Genomic DNA, 22,358 nt, shown 5'->3' with positions numbered 1-22,358 from the left:
TTGGGGAAAAAATTAGTCAGAAGAAGAAATTTGGAAAAAAAGCTGAAATGCCAATGTGATTCAATACCGGTTCGTGAAATTGAGCATGAGTTGATTTACGTGAATAGCAAGCTAAGAAGTCATTTTGGTGAGTTTTCTGCTCCGGCTTAACAAAAATGTTTAATTATTGTAGCTGATAAAAAGATACACTTGATTCAAAGTAGATGTTTCAATAATCAGCAAAAAATGGGAACTTGTGTTTCACAGAAACATTAAGCAGTGGCAGACTGGCCCACCAGCCCCCAGCATAATCTAGCAAAAAGGGGCCCCCTTTTTACCGAAAAGGGGCCCCGTTAAAAAGAAATATAAGACTTGTTTTTTATTTCTTATTACAAATAATTGACAACATGGATTGCATCAAAACTGAGGTTGAATATGGTTACTATTTTAAGGTGTGATTTTGCTACTTTTAATTCATTCCATTTCAAAACGGAGTTACATAAATTTTACATTTTAACATTCTAACATTCCAACATTCCAACATTCCAACATTCCATCATTCCAACATTCCTTTTGCAAGATAGCCAAAGTGGATACCTGTTAAGTGCTGCTTTTTTGTTAATTTTTCCGTGATTAACACATAAACCTATTCCTGCGTCTTTCTGATTTTACTACCCACTTTTCATTGAGAAGGTCTTCGTACAGTTCTTCACTTCAGAATACAAGGATCTTGGGACGCATTGGTAGCAAAAGGTATTTGATGCGTTTGTAAGTTAGAAGTTATGCAGTGTCACTGTTATGACTACCTGGCTGGATACACTCGTTCCGGTAATCCTGAAAGATCATTTTCGAAATTCAAAGCCTGATCTCCTTGTAGGTAAAGCAGAACACTTTGAAGCAAAAATGGACTGTATTTGGTATTTTCATACAGTAGGAGATTAGTCCCAAAGCATGCCTGTTACGCAAGAGCATTCAAGAAGGGGCAATTTCTCGGTGTATTGACGACCAACCACGAAGAACACTGTTGCAAAATCAGGCTGGCTTCGTGAACTGCCAATCGGCCAGTTTTGTCGACAATAAGTAATCTTGAACGAGGAAGCCAGCAAGAACTCCACAAGCGACATAAGCCACTGACTCAGCAATGGTTCGATGACTGATTACTGCAAAGTAAAAATGAGTGAGCGGTATTAGTAACATAGCTTCTCTTCTAAAAGTCGGGATTAAAAGCAAGCTAATAAAACAATTCTTTCCAAACTACTTTGAGCGAATAAGAAACACAGAAACACTAGCAAGATGGATTCAGTACGAAACCTACAAACAATAACACGAACTTTAGACTGGAATCAACCAGCCAGGGCCTGATTATATAAAGAGTCTTTGACGCTGTTTTTAAGATTACATCAAGTAGTAAGAGATTGAAATATCATCTGATTTTTACAAACTTAATAATGTATTTTTTGCGTAGCATTAGACAAAACGAGTTTTTAACGATGCATTCTCAAGTACGCACTAAATTCAAAACAAGTATATATAGTGCAAGGTTGGCTCAGTGGTTGGGGTCGCTGACTACACATCCAAGGTTCTGTGGTTCGAGTCCCTGGCATGACCAAACTTTTACTCAGAGTTGGGGGAGTCACCAGCTCCCAGGCGTAGAAATCACGAAGTCTGGCCACACTGAGAGGAAGGACCAGGACACTGCTAGATAAGCATAGCTTTTCAGTGTCCTAAAACTACATTCAGAGGCTAGGTAGCAAACAACACAATACACAAATTTTACAAAAATATACTATTACTACGTTAATGCTTAGTGCTTGCTAGGAAAACTGTTTTGGCGATAAGTACATGTGAGACAGTTATATCAATGAGTAAGACAAATTTCATGAGAAACATCACTGTCTCGAAAAATCAGTTCAGCTGCTACACATGAAAGAGTTATTGTGCTACACATGAAAGAGTTATCGTGCTACACATGAAACAGTTATCGTGCTACACACGAATAAGTTATTGTGCTACACATGAAAGAGTTATTGTGCTACATATGAAAGAGTTATCGTGCTACACATGAAACAGTTATCATGCTACACATAAAACAGTTATCGTGCTACACATGAAAGAGTTATCGTGCTACACATGAAACAGTTATCATGCTACACATGACAGAGTTATCGTGCTAGACATGAAACGGTTATCGAGCTACACATGAAAGAGTTATCGTGCTACACATGAAACAGTTATCGTGCTACACATGAAACAGTTATCATGCTACACATAAAACAGTTATCGTGCTACACATGAAAGAGTTATCGTGCTACACATGAAACAGTTATCATGCTACACATGACAGAGTTATCGTGCTAGACATGAAACGGTTATCGAGCTACACATGAAAGAGTTATCGTGCTACACATGAAACAGTTATCGTGCTACACATGAAACAGTTATCGTGCTACTCATGAAACAGTTATCGTGCTACACATGAAACAGTTATCGTGCTAGACATGAAACAGTTATCGAGCTACACATGAAACAGTTATCATGCTACACATGACAGAGTTGTCGTGCTAGCCATGAAACAGTTATCGAGCTACACATGAAACAGTTATCGTGCTACACATGAAACAGTTATCGTGCTACACATGAAACAGTTATCATGCTACACATGACAGAGTTATCGTGCTAGACATGAAACAGTTATCGAGCTACACATGAAACAGTTATCATGCTACACATGACAGAGTTATCGTGCTACACATGAAACAGTTATCGTGCTACACACGAATAAGTTATCGAGCTACACATGAAACAGTTATCGAGCTACACATGAAACAGTTATCGTGCTACACATGAAACAGTTATCGTGCTACACATGAAACAGTTATCATGCTACACATGACAGAGTTATCATGCTAGACATGAAACAGTTATCGAGCTACACATGAAACAGTTATCGTGCTACACATGAAAGAGTCATCGTGCTACACATGAAAGAGTTATCGTGCTACACATGAAACAGTTATCATGCTACACATGAAACAGTTATCGTGCTACACATGAAACAGTTATCGTGCTACACATGAAAGAGTTATCGTGCTACACATGAAACAGTTATCGTGCTACACATGAAACAGTTATGGTGCTACACATGAAACAGTTATCGTGCTACACATGACAGAGTTATCGTGCTACACATGAAACAGTTATCGTGCTACATATGCAAGAGATATCTGAGATATTTAGAGGTAGCTGCAACATACCTTTTATTGCTTCAGCATTTGAAGTTATAACAAACATTTTTGTTAAAACCAAATACCAGTAGCTGTTATCAGGGTTCCAAACCAACGCTGCTAAAGCTAGCAATTTTCCATAACTTGACATTAACAAACTTTTGGGTATGCTTTGAAAGCTGAAAACAAAAATAATTATTACTGATTGGATCATCTTTACAACTGCATTAAACATCAAACAAGGGGGTAAAACATTCAGAATTAAAATACCCCCCAAACAAATAATAGCTTGGTTTGTAAGCAAAAAGAAACAAACAATTGCTTCGAATCAACGAGCATAAACTATTGCAATCTATTGCAATTTAAAAGCATAAACTATTGCAATCTATTGCAATTTAACAGCATAAACTATTGCAATCCTTTAATCAGACCTCAAACTGATTCTTTTTCACGAATCCATTTAACGAAGAGATTATGAAAACTGCAACTGCATAAGATATGAATTACCTTTCAGAAAAACTCATCTTCTTGCGATTTGCAAATGATACGATTACAGATGTAACGCAGATATTAATGCAAAGTTCTAGAAAATAGGAACATTATCTTGATAAAAATGGAGGCTTGTGAACAAGGGGTAACGACAAAATTCATTACCAAACAGTTGATGGTGCAATACACAGCAATAATGCTTTTGCAGTTTGGTCGAATTCAAGGATGATATTAAAAATATGCGAGGATTAAATCTTTGAAAGTATGCGATTCAACATTCAGCCAAAAGTCGTTGGACTGTGACTTTACAGGGTTGGCCAAAAGACCCCACCAAAATTGAATGGAACTGACAAAACGCATATTGAAACGACATAAAAAGCACCAAAACCTTCTCATTTTCTGAATAAACGACTTTCTCATTTTTGAAACCCTCTGCATTGTAAATTTTGAAACACTGCGGATAATCTTCCGCTTAACTTTCAATCAATGCATTGTAAGAATAAAATTTTTAAATGTTTTTATAAAATCGGCAATAAACACGACTCCAGTGAGACATTGAAAATAAGTTAAATTATAATTACAATCTACTGTTGAAATAAAAAGTAAAGCGGAACAGCGTTGAGAAATTAACATATAGTATTTAAGAATAACAGGAAAGGTGACTAGCATGATATAAGCTGGAGCGGTGAGAAAATGTAAGAAAAACAAAAAGTCAGGTACTGAAAGTAGATACCAAAAAGGAATAAAAATGAAAAGTCAGACGTAGGTGATGAAACGATGTAAAAAATTTAGCCATTTAACTCATTCGGAAAGAGCGATTTAAATAAAAAAAGCGACGTATTTGATGACGACACAATGTGGTGGCGTAATGGAGGTACCTAGGGACGTAAGGAAAAATAGAGAGAAGACCTCAATTTACGGACGGCAAGAACGTAGAGCATTTCGTGTGTAGAGCATTTCGTGTGTGTGTCCAATGGTGTAGAGCATTTCGAAAACAAACACCAAGGTGTTGAAAGACAATTTTCCTTTTAAATCAGGTTTAAGAGAGAACTGAGTGATGGAACTTACGAAACTTCGAAACGAGTGATGGATTAAACTAAATACGTTTACTACAGTCAACACATTTCAGAAAAGGGCTTCACATCAAGAAGACAAACTTCTGTTGCTACGAATACTTGAGTATTTAGCTAATACTTAAAAAGCCAAACAGTTGATCTGCTTATACGGAAATCATCCATACTTCATTTTTGCAGATCGTGAATGAAGCTAGTTGTTTGTCCATTCACATGGTCATAATGAAAGACAATGTTCATTGCTAGACACTTTGGCAGGACGACTTTGATTAAATGCATATAAAAGAACATGACCCTAGATCCCACATTACACATCGGGAAGTCAAAAATAGCGCTCGGTCTACTTGGGATCAGACGAATTGTTTATGAGGTTTTGATTAATCAGCTACACGCCAATGAGATCAAAGGACTAATTTGCTTCAGGGCAGTAGTTCCAAAAACAAGTTTACGGTGACGGTAGGATACAAACACCATATCAAATTTAATAATCCCTAGGGATATATAATCCTGTTAAGATTATCCTGTTTTTAATAACCAGTTGGATACAGAACACAGTTTAAGACCGTACAGAAACTCTAAAAAAAGAACAACGAGAGACATGTACGTGCACCGTGATACGCAATTTTCTTTCTTCAAATAAATGACTAGCATTCCATCAAGCACACCAATCTCGGTAGTTAGATTTTAGTAAATCTGCTACATTGCTTCAAATAGAAACTGCAGTCTATAATTTGGACAAGACATCTTAAAATTGGGTTCAAAAGCAAACAAAAATTATGATTTGAAATATTATTTGGAAGAGCGGAAACATGTTATATCATGCTAAGGTATATTTCATCAGAGTATAAACGTCGGTCTTCCACGTTACTTTCGATCCGTTATTAATTTTCGGCTATCTTGAAAACATGGAATGTGGAATATTGGAATGTTGGAATGTATTTTCTGAAACCTTCCAACATAAAAACATTCAAGCATTCCAACATTCCACATTCAATGTTTTCAAGGTAGCCATAAATTTTCTGCTTATCTTTGGACATTTTCGACATTTATACTCTGACGAGTATCAGATGAAAAGTTCTTTGGCATTAAATGAAATGTTTCCAATCTTCTGTGCTATTTTCAAATTTTTCGGTACCAAGGACCTATTTGAAAAATCATTATAGTAAGAAAATGGTAAAAAAATAATTACCCAATGAGCTGATTCCTAGCATTATGTAAAACTGCAGCTCAAGGACGAGATGCCAGTTATTAGAAAGAGATGAGTCGTCGAAACAAAACTGATGGAATGCAGCCCATCTCATGTATATAAAACTTCATCAAGGATCAAGAACCATAAATAAAAAAAGAAATGAAGACATTAGTAGAGGTTGAATTCAGTATGTTAAGGAATTTTAATTGATGCATTGTGATTCAGAGGACGCTGTGGCTTCAACAGATACCTCAGCAGACCCATTGTCAATTGTAAAACACTTTAACATAACAATTATGTGTAACTGATGTTGGCTGCAAAGCAATCTAAAAACTTTAACATTATAACTTTAAAACTTCCAGGCATAAAATTGAATTGACAGTGGTAGAATTAGAAGTAAAAAAAACCAGTGAACAACTGACACCTATTCACTATATCTCTCCCTTATGTACACCACGTTATATTGCAGGGTTTAAAAGCTAGGCATTTCGATTTAAGAGTAAAATTCTATCAAGGGAAAGGATACAGGTATCACATAATATGCTCAGGACGAGAAGCTGCCTCAAAACCTGAAAAAAGTAAAAGAAAAAGTAAAGAATTCAAACATCAGTTTAATGATTTAATACATGAATTTTTAAATACATATTAAGTTTTAAATACATGAGATGGGCTGCATTCCATCAGTTTTGTTTCGACGACTCATCTCTTTCTAATAACTGGCACCTCGTCCTTGGATAACACAGCCAATTAAAAACTTCATCAGAAAAAAAATAGGGCTTATAAGTCTTTCATCAGAAACAAACAGCCAGAGGATAGGCTGGCAGGCCATTACTAACATAATAGCTCATGGATCAAAACTAATTGAGGACGCTAAGGAAAAATACCTTACAAAAATAGGGAGAACACTCTCAGACCCTGAAACAGGTAAAAAACTCTATTGGTCCTTGACCAATAAAATCTCGAATAAAGCTAAAATACCAATAATCTCTCCCCTTTTAGAAAACGATATATTTGTGTTGGATTTTACTGCAAAGGCAGAAATTTTTAATGATTACTTCATACAACAGTGCACCACAATCGATACTGGTAGCGAACTTCCTCCGCCATCAGTACCCAATACTTCACTGCTCACTGGCTTTTCTTTTTCTGATGAGAAGATCCTGAATATTATCCGATCTTTGAACCCAAACAAAGCTCATGGCTGGGACGATATCTCAGTACGAATGATAAAAATCTGCGATGATGCACTCTTTCTACCCCTTAGATTAATATTTGAGTCCTGCTTGACCCAAGGTGTGTTCCCCCAAGTTTGGAAACAAGCCAACGTAGTTCCCATCCATAAGAAGAACAGGAAGAGTCTTAAGAACAACTATTGTCCTATTTCTCTCCTTCCAATTTTCGGTAAAATTCTAGAGAAACTTATCTTTGACTCGCTTTATCACCACCTAGATACAAACAGTCTTTTAAACCAAAACCAGTCAGGTTTTCGTCCAGGAGACTCTACTGTTAATCAGTTACTATCAATTGTCAATCCCATTTTTTCAGCATTTGACTGCAATCCAACTCTTGATGTCCGTTCGGTTTATCTAGATATTTCAAAGGCTTTTGACAGGGTCTGGCACCAGGGTCTTATTTATAAACTAAGCCAAATTGGTGTCTCTGGTAAACTAATGATTTTAATACAAAGCTTTCTCAATGATAGAAAACGACGTACAGTTTTGAATGGTAAGACATCTACATGGGGTACCGTCTCAGCTGGTGTCTCAGCTGGGTTCTATCCTGGGTCCTCTTCTGTTTCTCATTTATATTAATGACTTGACAGATGGTTTAAGGTGTAATGTGAAATTATCTGCCGACGACACATCGATCTTTACAGTTGTTCACGATCCACATACAGCTGCCCTCGATATAAACCATGATCTGAATCTTATCGAGCTTTGGGCGCACAATTGGCGTATGTCCTTTAACCCTGACCCCAACAAGCAAGCAGTTGAAGTGACCTTTTCTAAAAAGAGAATTCCAATGAATCACCCACCCATATTTTTTAATGATGTCCCTGTAAAGAACGTCCAGGAACAAAAGCACTTTGGAATCATACTAGACTCTAAATTGTCCTTTACTAGTCACATCAAGTCAATTATTTCTAAATCTAGACAAGGAATAGGGATGTTGGGATTCCTCTCAAAATACTTACCACGACGCACCCTCAATGAAATACACAAACTGTATTTCCGGCCACACTTGGATTATGGTGACGCTATATATCATATCCCTCATAAAACATGCGAATTTAGTCATAGCTTTAAATTAACGAATCAAATGGAGAAACTTGAGGCTGTACAATATTCTGCTGCATTAGCAGTAACTGGCGCTTGGAAGGGCACATCGCGTGAAAATATATATGAAGAGCTTGGCTGGGAGTCTCTCGACCTCCGTCGATGGAGTAGACGTCTTGTCCTCTTTTATAAGATTATGAAAAATTTAACTCCGGATTACACAAGAAATCCTATACCCCAACGCCAGGAGTCAAACTACAGTCTGCGCAGGCAAGCTACAATAGGGCAAATACGTGAGAATACAGAAAGATTTAAATCAACTTTCTACCCAAACTGCTTGTCGGAATGGGAAAAACTTGACCCTGAAATTCGTGAATCCCGCTGAGTGAATGTTTTCAAGAAACAACTTCTAGGACTCATTCGTCCACCCTCTAAATCGGTCAAGGGAATTTATGATCAAAACTTTTATCTGTTTTAACGCAGCTACGCATTGGACTAAGTAAGTTAAATTACCACAAATTTAAAAATAATTTTAGGGATATGCCTGATAAATGATGGTATTGAGGAGACGGAGCACTTTTTGCTGCTCTGCAGTGCCTATGACATACACACACGTGATCTTCTCGACAGCGTTGATACAATATTGCGTCCTCATGGCCTATCTAACCCTCCAAACAAAGAACTATTGCAAATACTCCTTTATGGCCATGAAAAGTACCCTTTCGATTCAAATACAAACATTCTTGATGCAACATTAAAATACATTCAGGCCTCAGGACGGTTCCAGTAAGTTATCAACTTTCTCGTGAAAACCTCTCTCGTGTAAATTATTTTCTTTTTTGTGCAAATTTTATTCCTTTTACGATTGGAGTGGTGTCGCTCATCATATCTGGGCGCAAATTCGCTTGATTAGCAAGGAACATAGGTAGACTTGATATCTTCTTTTAAAAATGCTTTTTGTGAGTATTTGTCATATCTGCAACGCTATTGGAATAATGGGCGACACCACTCCAATCACTTTTGTAGCTTATTATTGTAATATTTGTGTCTCTATGTTAAGTGTAAGTCTTAGGGTTGTTATGCATTTCCATGCTCCCTAGGCTTTTGTATTGTAACTGTTGTCGTTGTAAATTTAAAAAAAAAAAAGTTTAATGATGTATAACTTAGGTGAATATTTTCTTTAAAACTGCCAAAGTGAAAAATGAATATCCTGTCTATCTTATCAGAACGAATATCCAGTCAAAGGCAGCCAAGAATAATCACCAGATCGAAAGATCTGGCACTAAGGAGAAATAAACCTCTTGGTCTATATATGAAACAAAGGGTAAAGAATTCTTGGTCTATATATGAAAAGGTTTGTTCTAATGGAAAAAGTTACTCTTTCGTGAAAAAATAAGCTCAAACAAACAGGTTGAAAAACGAATATTTTCATTGGAAATGTGGATTTTGAAGGAAATTTGCATCTTGGAATACGGCTAGAAGAAGGTTAAGTTAAATTGGCCTTAATGAATTGGAAAAAAATAATTGACTTAAATCTTTTGCAGAATTTGCATTTAACAGGGCCGGATTAAGGGGTGAGTCCAAAAGGCTTGGGTCCTGTCACATCAAGAGGGGGCCTGTCACAAATATGGGCAATAAGCTTGAATAAAAGACTAGCCATTACTAGATACACATCACTAAAACGCAATAAGATTAGAGGTTTTAATTAATACTTCACATGGAACATGGAACCAAAAGTACCCCAAAGCAGTGGCGGACACTTGAAGGGGCAAGGGGGGGCGACCGCCCCCCAATACTTTGGAGGACAATGGTCTTTTGTTCTAAAGCAATGGGAAATGTGACGTCATCTTACTGAAACAATAGGCTTGCCCCCTCAATATTTGATAAGTGTCCGCCCCTGCCCCAAAGTCGTCCGGTTTTGTTTATGAATGAAATCATTGTTTGTAATATCATCCTTTTTTTCTATAACATTCACCTCAGAACTACCAAGCTTGATTGTTGAACAAATAACATCAGAATCAAGACCTACTGAATTTAATAAATTAAGACTTAATGCATTTAATGTAGGTATCTCAGGAAATTGATCAAAGAGATCCTTTCGCTCATTTGTAAACAAAGGGTAGAGCAGGAGGAAATTCATGTTCTCCTCTTCCCCACGCCCGCAATGAAAAATCGGACACAGGCAGTCAAAGTAATGCAGAAATCTATGTTCATTTAATGCAATAAACCTTACTGGCAGTGTTGTTAGAGTCCTTACCTCAACAATGCATGTAGATTTTAAGTTAATTTCTTTGATGGTCTAATAATGGCAAGCAGCTTACATCTGAACTCTGAAATCGGCTTTGCACTTTTTCTCATTACCGAGCAAGTTTCATTCAGAAAGTGTGCTTGAGAAAGTGCACCTGTTCCTATCCAGTTGCCAGGTATTGGGTCTTTTTAGACCATTTCATGATATTCATCATTAATTTTTTATTATCCTCATGATAAATAATATCAAGGTAATCGTGGTGTGAGAGGCATCCAGCCATAACAATGCTTTTCTTGCCTTAGAAAAAAGTGTGACTGAAAGTTCCATTTTTTGTTGATGGTCATGCCAAGATGCTTGTGCTCTATCTACTTTTATCCTTTGAAGACAAACAACAGATATAAAAGGTCTCTTGTCCCAGGGGCAAGCTAAAAATAACAGCCAACAAGCATGGTTTGTAAGATTTGGCATGTGATTACTAGTTCATATTTTGTGTTGTTCTCTTTGCCAAACGACAGGACAATTATAAGTGGAACAATAGGAAGGCACTTCACAGTGTGCTAAACACCACAACTGAATGGAGTAGCATTGATAAGCAACTCTTAATTTCACCTAAGCAGTGTTTCCAGGACATTTTAACAATTGAGCTATTTTTGAACAACTTGGCTTAATAACTGTCATTTGTCTTTAAGTGAAGAAAAGAACCTCCTCGCCTGGTCAAAATTGAAGTGCATCTTCCACTGCCATGCTCACAAACATAATATTCCTAAACTGCTATTCACAGATGTACGAGACACAGAGGTGTAAGAGCTGAAGCCCCCCTCTAAATCAGACAAAATTTAACAAATTACAGGCCTATTCTCTCAATTGATGTCAAGTTCTGCGCTTTTGATTATTCTAACCGTCCAGTAATAACTGATAAGCTTTAATACCATAAAAATAAAATTTTTCAAAAAAAGTAGAGAAACTAACCTTTACTTCAACATTGAACAAGACATGGCGATATGCTTTTGAGTTATGCAGAAGGATATCCAAAAGGACCATAACACTGTCATATTCAATATATTTATCAACAACATCACCACAAGTTACCTAGAATGTGTTGAAAAATTCATCACAATATAAATCAGATAATATATGATGCACAAAACTAACATTTCTAAACAATAAATTCAAGAAAAAAAAGCTATGAACAGTAACATATTAAAAAATTCACTTCTGATCAGCAAAACTTGATGACCAAGGGGTACTAATTAAACTGCTTCTCTTGTTGTATTCCTTGCAATAGTTTATGAAGAGGGTCTTGTGTAAGTATAAACTATTATTGAATATAAAAATTTTTTATAGATGCAATTTGAAATGGTGGTTTGAACATTAAAATAAAAAAGAAACAATCAGAGATACTTTGTCCCATCAGTGAATTGTTTATTCTTGGCGATATCAGCAAAAGTCCTTTAAATAAAGAAACTTACAGTTTAGAAATAAACTTCTGTTGAAACTTCTCCCATGTCTGAAATATTTTTGCAAGAAATGCATATTTTTGCTGATTTAGACCTTATTTAAAGGTAATGTGTCCGTATAAAAGAACTGCGTATACATAACTTGTCAAGCCACCCATCAAAATAACGGCTTGCAATTGGTTAGTATTCTTGCGATGCAAAACTGCTCACATGAAAAGCTGACCTCGCAGCAGTATAGATAAACAAAACGACCATAATGGCTGTGGTGATGACATGAAAAATCACATGTTTCCAGAAACCCCCGCAGAATCGCTTGCTTTAGCTGGACACATTACCTTTAACTGAAATCTGTGCTCTTTGAACCCTGCCTGTACTTAGAAGTAGATAAATATCTTTATGCAAAGGTTTTGAAATAATTCATCAAGATTTTTTAGTACTATACCAGTGACTATATTTTGGTATATATAAACTTTTTAACTTACAAAGCTAAATTAAAAATTGGCAAGCCAAAATAGGAAATATTCTCCAACAACTTATTGTGGTACAAAAATTTGCAATGGCTTTGAAAAAGCAAACAGCTTGATAAATACCATTTCATTTACTAAAGGAATGGGGCAGTTTTTAAAGAAAAATTCTAATTTTATATATTTTTAACTTTAATAGAAACAATAAAAATAGGTTAAATGTCTTTATGTTAGTTTTTTAATTTTATTTGTATTTCTTTAAACAGGAGGTCCACATCAGCTTGCATAGCTGCCAGTATTTTAACCTCCTCATAAAACAAATTTGTATGTATGTATTATGTATGTATATAATGAAGCATTTAATCTTACACTCTTTAGAGCATAAAATGTCAGAACATATACATAAAAAATCTAAGCTAGAAACTATTGAGTTAAAATGGGCCAATCAGAAATGCAAGAAAATGGTGCACAATCCTATGTCTGAACAAACAACCCAAACATTTGGTGATATAATAAAACAGTATGTTCCTTCTAACATTGCAGATAAAAATGATAACTAAGCTTCAGTCTTGCTCTCAGTGCCTTAACTGCCAACTTAGATTGTACCAAAAGTATAATGGTGACATGTTTGAGAATATTGGTAAAGCCTAGTTGCTGTTCTATCGGGCAGATATAGAATCTACCTACATTTTAAATGAAAAAACTGCTATTGTGAAGACAGAGTAATTTTTTACACATTTTAGCTCCACTGGCAATATTTTCAATGGAAAAATGGCACTGATTGGGCAACCTTTACAGACATGTGCTCCCATTTCTGATTGTCCTATTTGAATCCAAATGTTTTCGATCTGTGCATTTACATTTTATGCTCTTAATAGACTGTTTGATTTTCAAAGCCAGAGGCATCAATCAAACCATCCCCCCTACTTTTTCACTTATTAGAAAAGAATGCAAAATATTAGAAAGTGAACCACCAGTATTTTAGCCTCTTTCAGTTCGGTTTTAGCCCCACCCACTTTTTTATACCCCCCCCCCTTATTTTCTCAACGCTCCTCATTGCATGCTTTGGCTTAAAATGATAAAAAAATTGGCAGTTGGTTAAATTAGTGAAAACCACTGATCTATGGTGAAAACCCAGCTTGCACATCCTCGGATTCATGAAACGAAAAGCGAGGCTATGTAGTTTTGTCAGTCACCATATTTTACTCACACATTGGAAAAGCTTGATAGCTCCACTGGGGTATTTCTTGAATTTCAATGCCGAGTATGACCCACACTCTACACAAATAAAAGTTTTTGGCTTTGGGTTCGCAGATGTCACATCCATAATCCGCCTGTGTCCAAGCACACCAAGCAAGTCCAAGCAGCGCCAATGAGCAGCCCTCTCTCGAATGAAATCGAGGCTACGACATCAGTAATCAATAGAACTTCCAGAGAGAACTTCTGAAAACAAATTTTAAAAAACCAGAGCGAATTTATTGAAAATGGAAAATATTTTAAGTAGATATCTAAGATTTTCGTTGATGCGTGGGATGACTGTCGTAGCTGGTTTCAAGTTAGGACTTGGAAGACAGTCGTTTAGAGCGATTCATATATGCAAGTTCCACAGACGCCTGAAAGACAAATCGATTTTTGCCAGAGAATTTTCTTCAAGTGAAGCAAAGGATATTATCAATGATGAATCAGTTATAACTTCTAAGGACATGAGAAAAATCCTAAAAGCATACGTTGGCACAGGAGATTTCTTTAAAGACAATAGCAGAAACAGTTCAGCCTCCACTTTGTCACAGGACGATCTAGAAACTAGGACAGTAAATGACAGTGTTAAGCGAGCAGTTATACCCCTTGGGGAAGACCCACTTCGACGGGATAAATATCTTACATTCTATAAAACTGTTCGAATTGGTATGTTGCTTGAAGATATGGACACCCTTGCTGGACTTGTTGGCTACAAGTATTATAAAGGACCATCAACTGAAAGAAAAGCACCCTTTGCTCTGGTCACTGCAAGTGTTGACAAATTTGACATCAGAGAAAGCTATATTCGGTCAGATAGAAATATCTGGATGACAGGATTTGTTTCTTATGCTGGCAAAACATCACTAGAAATTACAATTCATTTAGGTGAGATATTGGCATGATGCACATGAAATTGAGTCATAAACACAAATTTCTATAGGGGCTTTTCACACAGGGAATAGCAGTTAGGCAGTTGTCAGAAGTTTGCCTGAATTATATCCAGACTGTCAGGCTCCACAATGTAAAAATTTACCAGTGAATCAACAAACAACAGTCCCTTTTAATACGGTTTTAGCCCCCCCCCCCACCTTTTTTATAGACATCCCCCACTTTTCTCAATGCCCTGCAGTGCAAAATAAAGACTGAATGTTGGCCAGAGCTACCTTTTGTTTTTTTAGGCAATTTGGCTTATGATTGGTAAACAACTTATGTAAAACAGATTAGTTAGTTCCATTAAAGTGAAGAGTAAGATAGTTATATTTCAACTGTCAGCTGTTTTAGCCAATCTATCTAAAAGATAATCCTTTCTACTGTATCGTAAAACCTTTCTTTTATAGCTAGGTAATAGCAATTATAATCAATTTTACTTGTAAAAAATGATACTTAACATCTATCTCTATAGACATTTTTGAGACCTGAAAAATATCTTTGATGATATTCTGCCAATCAAGTTTAATCTCATGACTCAGTTTTGTGTCGCCACATGTTTTACTTTATTCCTTCTTGTTGTATGTATACAGTTCCAGCCAACCAGTTAGACACAAAATGCATTCTGATTGTTGCACACCCATAAGAAGTTTTATCTTAAAAATGTTATCAAGACATATGAAGAAAAAGATTTAAAGAATACTATTTTGCAGTACAAGAACATAAAAACTTTCACATGTGCTTTGCTGGTTGATGCACATGGCTGCTTGTCCACAGCTAATCATGCACCATAACTTTCCCTCTTACACACATTTTTCTGACCCTGGTTAGAATAAAATTATTGAAGTGAGCCTATATTTTAAGATTGTGCACTTATAAAGCCAAACAGATATTTTACCCTATTAATTCCCTAATTTACTCAAAACCACAAAGCTAGTAAATTTGTCCAAGGTTTTAAGCATGCTGAGCCCTCCCTTTTTAAAAAGATAGAGTTTTGGACAAAATAGAAACTTCCAAGATTTATTAGTCTTCAGCTTGTTCAGAGAGGATAGCACCACCCTTGGTCCCTCCTACAATGCCTTTAAAACCAGCATGGCAACATTCACAAAAGGTCATTGTTGATTTCAGTGATTCAACTAGAGGCAATGGTAAGTACAGAGGGAAAGGAGGTTAATATTTTTGGGTAGGCAATTATAGTCTCAATTTTCTGATACAGTAGTTACAATCCTGTTATATTGTACTTGGTTGTAACCTCCTTCTGGATATGACATAGAGGTGTACTTTGTCCCAGCACAAGGTGCGTACTTAACATTAAACCCCATTTATAACATTCTCATTTATAATGTACTCTCTGTCATAGCATGCTTCTTCTGCAGCCCTTCTAAACAAATTCCATTGGACACAACATACTTCTTGGGTCTTCTTTGTTAAAAATCAATTGTGTTGTGTCACTTGATTCAAGTTGCCATGTGTCATAGGAAAAGTGAGATGTCAACCTTTGCAATTGTTTGATAACATTCTATTATTTGATAACCTTTGCGATTGTTTGATGAAATGCTGTGTACATTTAACAACAATTTCAGATTTGTCGAAACATTGAAAATGTTGAGCAAAATTGATGCTGCAGTCAACGATTGCATAAAAGCTATACTTAAATTCTTCTAGTCCTCACCCATCTCGCTCTTGCCCCACCCAGGGCCGGATTAACCAAAAGGCCAACTAGGTCATGGACTAGCAGGGGCAGCACCAGCCCCAAAATAGTGGGGTGGACATTAAAGGGGAGGAGCTGATAAAGGAGTCTAGATGAGAAACCGGTGCAACACAGGAGGAGAAATGGTGCTCATTATTGATAATCAAGTTTGACTTACTTTGTAACCCTCAAAAGAAGTATTCAATTTCATTGAGTAGAAGAGTTAAATTTCATAGGCAAAGGTTGACACACAAAAAAACTAATATCAATGTAATCAGAGTGGTAATTTTTAGCTAGCAGTGGTTTTTAATTTATTAATGAGGTTTCCCATGTCTTATTTATCTGCCATATCCCACTTGATGCTAATTTGAACAAGGTTTTCCAAGCTTTCGTCTGGAATTGAGGCTCAAAGGTAATTGCTGATGATCTTTACCCAATAAGGTGTCTTTACCTTGTTGTGTGGCCTTTCGCTTGATGAAACTGTAACAGGTGGGGCTGAAACTTTGCTATCCTTAGAGCTTAACAAATGTTTGGGTACAAGTTTTTAAGTTAAGTATTGCCAAAAGATCTGCAATAGTCTGGATTGGGCCCTCAAAAAACCTTTGCTGACCCCGCCCTATATTTTCACCATTAATGCGAACGGAACCACACCATTTTTCCACAAATATACTAGAAAAAAGGATTCATTAGTGGTTTTTATTGATATTGCAATTTAAATCTCAGCTAAGGCGACTGGTAATACCAGAGGTCGTGTGGTTGCTCTTTTGACAAGTCATTAAAAATATCAACATATCTGTAACTTCTTCAACTTGATGAAAAACAATGAATCAAGCGTTGAAGTATAAAATTTTCTGCTCTTTATGTTTTCTTTCTTTTTTTTCATTTTTCGACATTTTATTGTCTTCTTCAGTAGGATATACACTTGAAAACCACTATTGTTTGGAAAAATTCGACGGATAGTTAGGCCAACCATAAAAGTTCACCAGGTATGTTTCGGGCTGCCAAGAGGTTTTTGAGGTCCTGAAGATGGGAAAATGAGAAAATTTTGGCAAACACACCCTTTAGATTAGCTTAAAAATAAATTTCACAATTATTTCTTGCAGTCATTTTTTGCATTTGTTTAAATCGTTTTGCTATTTTGTAGGTATGTTTTTGTTCATTTGATAAATTTAGTTCTTAAAATGAAACTCATAACTAGATGAGGCCCCCTACATCTTGGGTAATTTACCCCCTGCTCTCCGTTTAGGCTGTGAAATTCCTTTTTCATAGTTCAGAAAGTTTGAAGTTTTTGTGAAAAATGCGTACCATTTGCCGCCATGGCTGTAAATACTATAGTTAATCATTGCACAAAAGCAGTTCATGCACTGCAAAACCTGGTTTATCACTGTACAATATCAGGTTATCACTGCACCTTAAAATTAACTTTCTGTTTGCTGACATTGTTTTTGACTGACCAGAGATTGAGCACTTTTTACGGGGGATAATTATGGCAAACTTTGATTTATTTTACTTATTTGTCATCCTCATTTACAGATCAAGAAAACGGAGAGTCAAGAAAACGAGTTGCTGATGCAACATTTGTTATGGTTGCAAGAGATCCAGTAGAGCAGCAAGGGGTGTTTGTGAATAGATTAGTACCTCAGACACCAGAAGAACAAGAGATTTATAACAAAAGTGCAAAAAGCCGCAAAGAAATGAAGCTAAGCAAACAACAGTCACTTTTTAAAGCCGCTCCAACTGCAGAGGAGAGGAATATCATACATGATCTCTTCCTGACTACACTGGATCGGACAAAATCCACTTTTCATAATAGAGTTAAGCCTCCTAACACTGTATGGATGGAACAGACAAGGTTAAAAAACCTCATAATCTGTCACCCTCAGGTAACAATATTTGAACATCGAACTGTTGGAGTTAACCACTTGTCAACTGCTAGTCGAATGATCCTTTTTACGATCGCCAATGTCGACACTTAACATTATTTTAGAAAAAGCTAATCCGGCAACATTTTGATTGGGGCGGTGCTCCCTGGCCTACGTATCTTACGCTCTGCTTGTTGAAATAGCAAATACAGTAAAGTTGAAGTAACAACATTTTGAATACGAATGTGTTTCATCTGTACTGCAGTGTCTGTCATTCAAGCTATTGATCAAATGTGTTTACATCGATTCCACTGAATTTATGAAAGCCAGCTATCTTTCAGTCTAGGAATGTGTATAACAAGATATTTGGTGGCTTTCTCATGCGAGAGGCATTTGAATTGGGATGGGCAACCACTTGTGTGCATATCAAGTCAAGACCCTCTATAATCAGCATGGATGACATAAATTTCCGGAAACCAGTAGAAGTTGGATCTCTGCTCTATCTCTCTAGTCAGGTATGGAAAGCTCTTTTTCAAACATTGTATTGTTGCAGCACCTTAACTTCGTTAAAACTGTCTGAGTTGCCTCGTCTATTGAAAAAATTGTATATTTTGTTTAATCAGAGTAACTTCATAGAAGAAAAGACACACCTGCCAGGAATTTGAAGAAAGTTCGAATATCTTTTCTGAATCTTAAAACAAGAGCTTTCTACGATGATTTCGCTAAAATGAGATTTCCAAAAGAGCAGAAAAAGAAGATATATCATTGTTTTACAATAACAGATGACAGATTTAATAAGAACAATTATAGACCCATACTGGTATTACCGTCAATTTCTCAAACATACGAAGTAGTTATCGAAATGACATTGAAGTCTATTTTGAAACCATTCATCCATAATAATTATATATTTTTCTAATGTTTCTAAAGTCTGTGTAATGTTTCAATCTATCGCATAAAGTATAGAACCGTCAGCGCAGTTGCATACTTGGCTATTTGCCATATACATTAACAAATCATTCACATTTACATTAAACATTTGAGGTCCTAAAACTGGTCCTTGTGGTACACACGAGCTCGTGAATTTCCATACAGTAATAGAGCAGTTGACCTCTTGTGCATAAATCACAGGGCGGTTTTACTAAAACCATAATCCATGGCTCAAACAATCTAAAGTTTAGATATATCCACCAGAAGTGTAATACCTGCCCATTAAGTATCTACAGCCCATTTTAAATTTATATAAACATTTGAAATTGAAGTATGCTGTGTGCTGTACTTTCTAAAACAACTTAGTAGTGGTGACAGGAAACCATGAGCGAAAACCTTCTGAGAGATTAAAAACCTTTTTGATACCAAAGCAACTCCATCTGTGCAGAGTTTTGTTTATTGTTAATCGATTCTCGCATGTTATGTATCTTTATCCCATAGAGTTTCATTTTGGCATTATTCCAATATCCCCCTACTTTTTAAATATTTTCTGACTCTCCAACCCCCTGTCTTTTTCTGACTCCCATCTTTTGAGTACCTAAGAGTATACGGGTGGGTCCGTGTCAATTTTTGAAATCCCAGATTTTCAGAAATTCAGGATCTCTGATTGAGAAAATTCATAAGTTATCAAAAACAGAAAAATCAAACATTTAAAAGAAATAATATGATAGGGCAAGGTGTAGAGCCTACCATGTAGAATTTTACGTGTAACAACAACCCTTTTTGCACATGTATGAAATATTGAAGTATTTTACATCTTTTCAAATGGTTTATAAAAATAACTGAAAAATTGAATGTATTGGGGTTATTTTTATATATTAAAATGCTGATATGGATCCCACACAGAGAGAGACAAGGAGATCCCTTTTTCCATGAAGTGACGCGCTCTTCGGCTTACTCAAAATTTGTACCTGTGTTTTGTGAATGCTCAATTTTCGTTTTCTAGGAATTTTGCCAGAACTGTTCTTGGATAAAATACTTAAAGCTCTTTTACATTTAAATGACAAATTAGAGCTTTTAATCCAAACGTGGAAAAACGAAAAATTAACAGCAACACCAATAAGGTATCTCAACTGTTAGACAATAGAACGTTGTTAAACAGTTATAAAAACAATAGAAAGCATATTACTCACCATGCGTTTTTCACTCTTGCTTCGTTCTTTGTCTTATTTTGGTTTGCGAACTGAAGGTAGAGCATCACGTTGAAACAAATGTTTTGATGTTTTCGGTGTCAAAATCAGGCAGAGAGGAGAATGTACGCGTACAATCAGTCGAAAGAAGGTGCTCTTGAGTAAGATGATGGCTCGATATCTTTACGTTGGGGCAGGTTTTCCCGTCTGGCAGTCAAGCACAACGGTATCTTCCACAAGGGGGTATTCATTTCCAAAAGTCATGTACACTGGTTACCGGAATGCTCTTGCCCGTTTTATGGTAAAAGTCTTCTAATTTTGTTCTTATAGAACATGTCTATTTTAAAATAAGTTTCCTTGCAAATAAACTTGGCTTGGCCATATGATAATATCGTGAGTTGCGAAATTATGACCATGGCTGGCGATGTATACCTCACGTTATTTCAATTTTTATCAATTATATTAGGAACGAAAAATTTTCCTAAATTACTTTCTGACCTTTGATGGCATTGCTTGAGTTATCTTAATAAAACTTGTGGGTGTTGGAAAATCCCGTTTTTTTGAGGAAAGTAAGTCGCAAATAAAAAAAACTAAGTTCACCATCATTTCCAGCGATGTCTCTTTGATGATTTAAGCGATTTAACTCAAGTTTCACGAAAGAGATCTTTATTGAGAATACTACAGGCTACAATCTGAGAAGCACATTCCGACTTGCACCATCAAAGTTGAGAGTAAGCTGGCATGGTTCAGAAAATGCAATTACAGGGTTGGTAAATTCTGGCATGATTAAATTAAACAGTCTTCAATCCTAGCAATATTTAAGAAAATACTAAAAACTTGGAATAGGGCAAAGTGCATCTGTAAGTTATGTAAACCTTTTATAGCCCAGGTTGGATTCTTGGCATAAGATTCGTCATTATCTGTACAGAACCACTGAAATATTTTGTAATTTTTTATTTAGATTGTCTTATAATACTGGAATCTATTTTTTGTGAGAACCCCCAAAAGTTGTTAAAGAATACTTTTCTTTTAATCTTAGCAGTATTTTGCAATTGTTAGGTTAATTCTTTATTTTTATGGCAGATAAATAGATAATATTTATAATGATATTATATGTCAAAGCTTGCGATAGGCATTGTAGTTTTGCATTGCATTGTAGTTTTACAAATTGCAAGTTTTCGACCACCCATTGAACTGTCACCTTTCTCTTTAAGGTGGCTAGCATAGTTTCGCAGTCTTTATTCGAACTTTTAAAGAAGGAGTGCTAAAGGCAAAAATACAGTAACAGCACAGTTGTGTATTCGCGAGTTGAGTTGAACACATCTTCGTTTGGGTGCAATCCCATTCAAATTGCCAGGTTTTCTTACAATTTTGGGCAGTAACATCTGGATAGTCCAGTGCTCCTATCTATAAGTTACGGTACACAGCGCCGAACCCTGCAATCATTCACTTGACTTTTTATTTTGTGTTGTTTTTAAAGTGATCAATAATCAATTAATCTGCTTTGTTATAGATTGTTTTTACTGATGGAAACTACTTGCAAACAAGAGTTCATGCTGAAGTTTTAGATCCAAAGACAGGACACATAGACACAACGAATGTATTCCATTATCATTTTACAAGCAAGCAAGAATTTCCACGAGTCATTCCGATGAGTTACGGTGAATACATGCTGTATTTAGAGGGAAGAAGGCACGCAGAAAACTATACAAGGAAGCAACAAAGTAGTGATGAGAGTGTTGGCTCTTTATAAAAGTTAGAAAGATTGCGTTTCGTTCCCTGAATACAAAATTGAAGAATTTCTTTGAGGTAATCTTCCCAATGGAAGTTTTTTGAGATGTTCGATGTAACTCATATATGTCAGCCACTAACTACTTTTGTCTTTATGAATAAGAGAAATGTCTTTAATCTTTCGGTATCATGTCTTGATTTACTTTCTTGGGGAGTACTTTTGCTGCTGGTAGAACTTTCATAACAAAACAGAGGTTTTTACTCTAGAATTTGCTCTCATTCCTGCCTTTATGATTCCTGGCATTTTTGTAGATGGCACTAAGACTGTGTTTAAATGAAAATGCTTCTTATTTTTACATCTACAATCAAAAGTCATTAGCTAGTAAGTCA

At 36.0% G+C, this 22,358-nt stretch overlaps 2 protein-coding genes across 2 annotated transcripts; one reads left to right on the top strand and one right to left on the bottom strand.

Moving 5' to 3' along the window:
- Positions 1 to 351: 351 nt before the first annotated feature.
- Positions 352 to 13,742, bottom strand: LOC135696490 (protein ARV1). Its single transcript, XM_065215888.2, has 7 exons — positions 13,610 to 13,742; positions 11,448 to 11,567; positions 6,482 to 6,523; positions 5,955 to 6,069; positions 3,711 to 3,786; positions 3,234 to 3,382; positions 352 to 1,139 (listed from the first exon to the last, which is right to left on the bottom strand). The coding sequence occupies exons 1-7, from the start codon at positions 13,724 to 13,726 to the stop codon at positions 1,012 to 1,014; spliced, it is 747 nt and encodes a 248-aa protein (XP_065071960.2). The 5' UTR covers positions 13,727 to 13,742; the 3' UTR covers positions 352 to 1,011.
- A 141-nt stretch (positions 13,743 to 13,883) lies between these two features.
- On the top strand, positions 13,884 to 22,108 carry LOC135696487 (acyl-coenzyme A thioesterase 9, mitochondrial). Its single transcript, XM_065215884.2, has 4 exons — positions 13,884 to 14,523; positions 17,789 to 18,138; positions 18,459 to 18,632; positions 21,751 to 22,108. The coding sequence occupies exons 1-4, from the start codon at positions 13,884 to 13,886 to the stop codon at positions 21,988 to 21,990; spliced, it is 1,404 nt and encodes a 467-aa protein (XP_065071956.2). The 3' UTR covers positions 21,991 to 22,108.
- The last annotated feature ends 250 nt before the right edge of the window (positions 22,109 to 22,358 follow it).

Source organism: Rhopilema esculentum, chromosome 14 (assembly GCF_057945365.1).
Source record: "Rhopilema esculentum isolate cy_ngs chromosome 14, ASM5794536v1, whole genome shotgun sequence".
Lineage (NCBI taxonomy): Eukaryota > Metazoa > Cnidaria > Scyphozoa > Rhizostomeae > Rhizostomatidae > Rhopilema > Rhopilema esculentum.
Note: the sequence above shows the minus strand (reverse complement) of the source record. Positions and strands in the feature narration are given on the sequence as shown.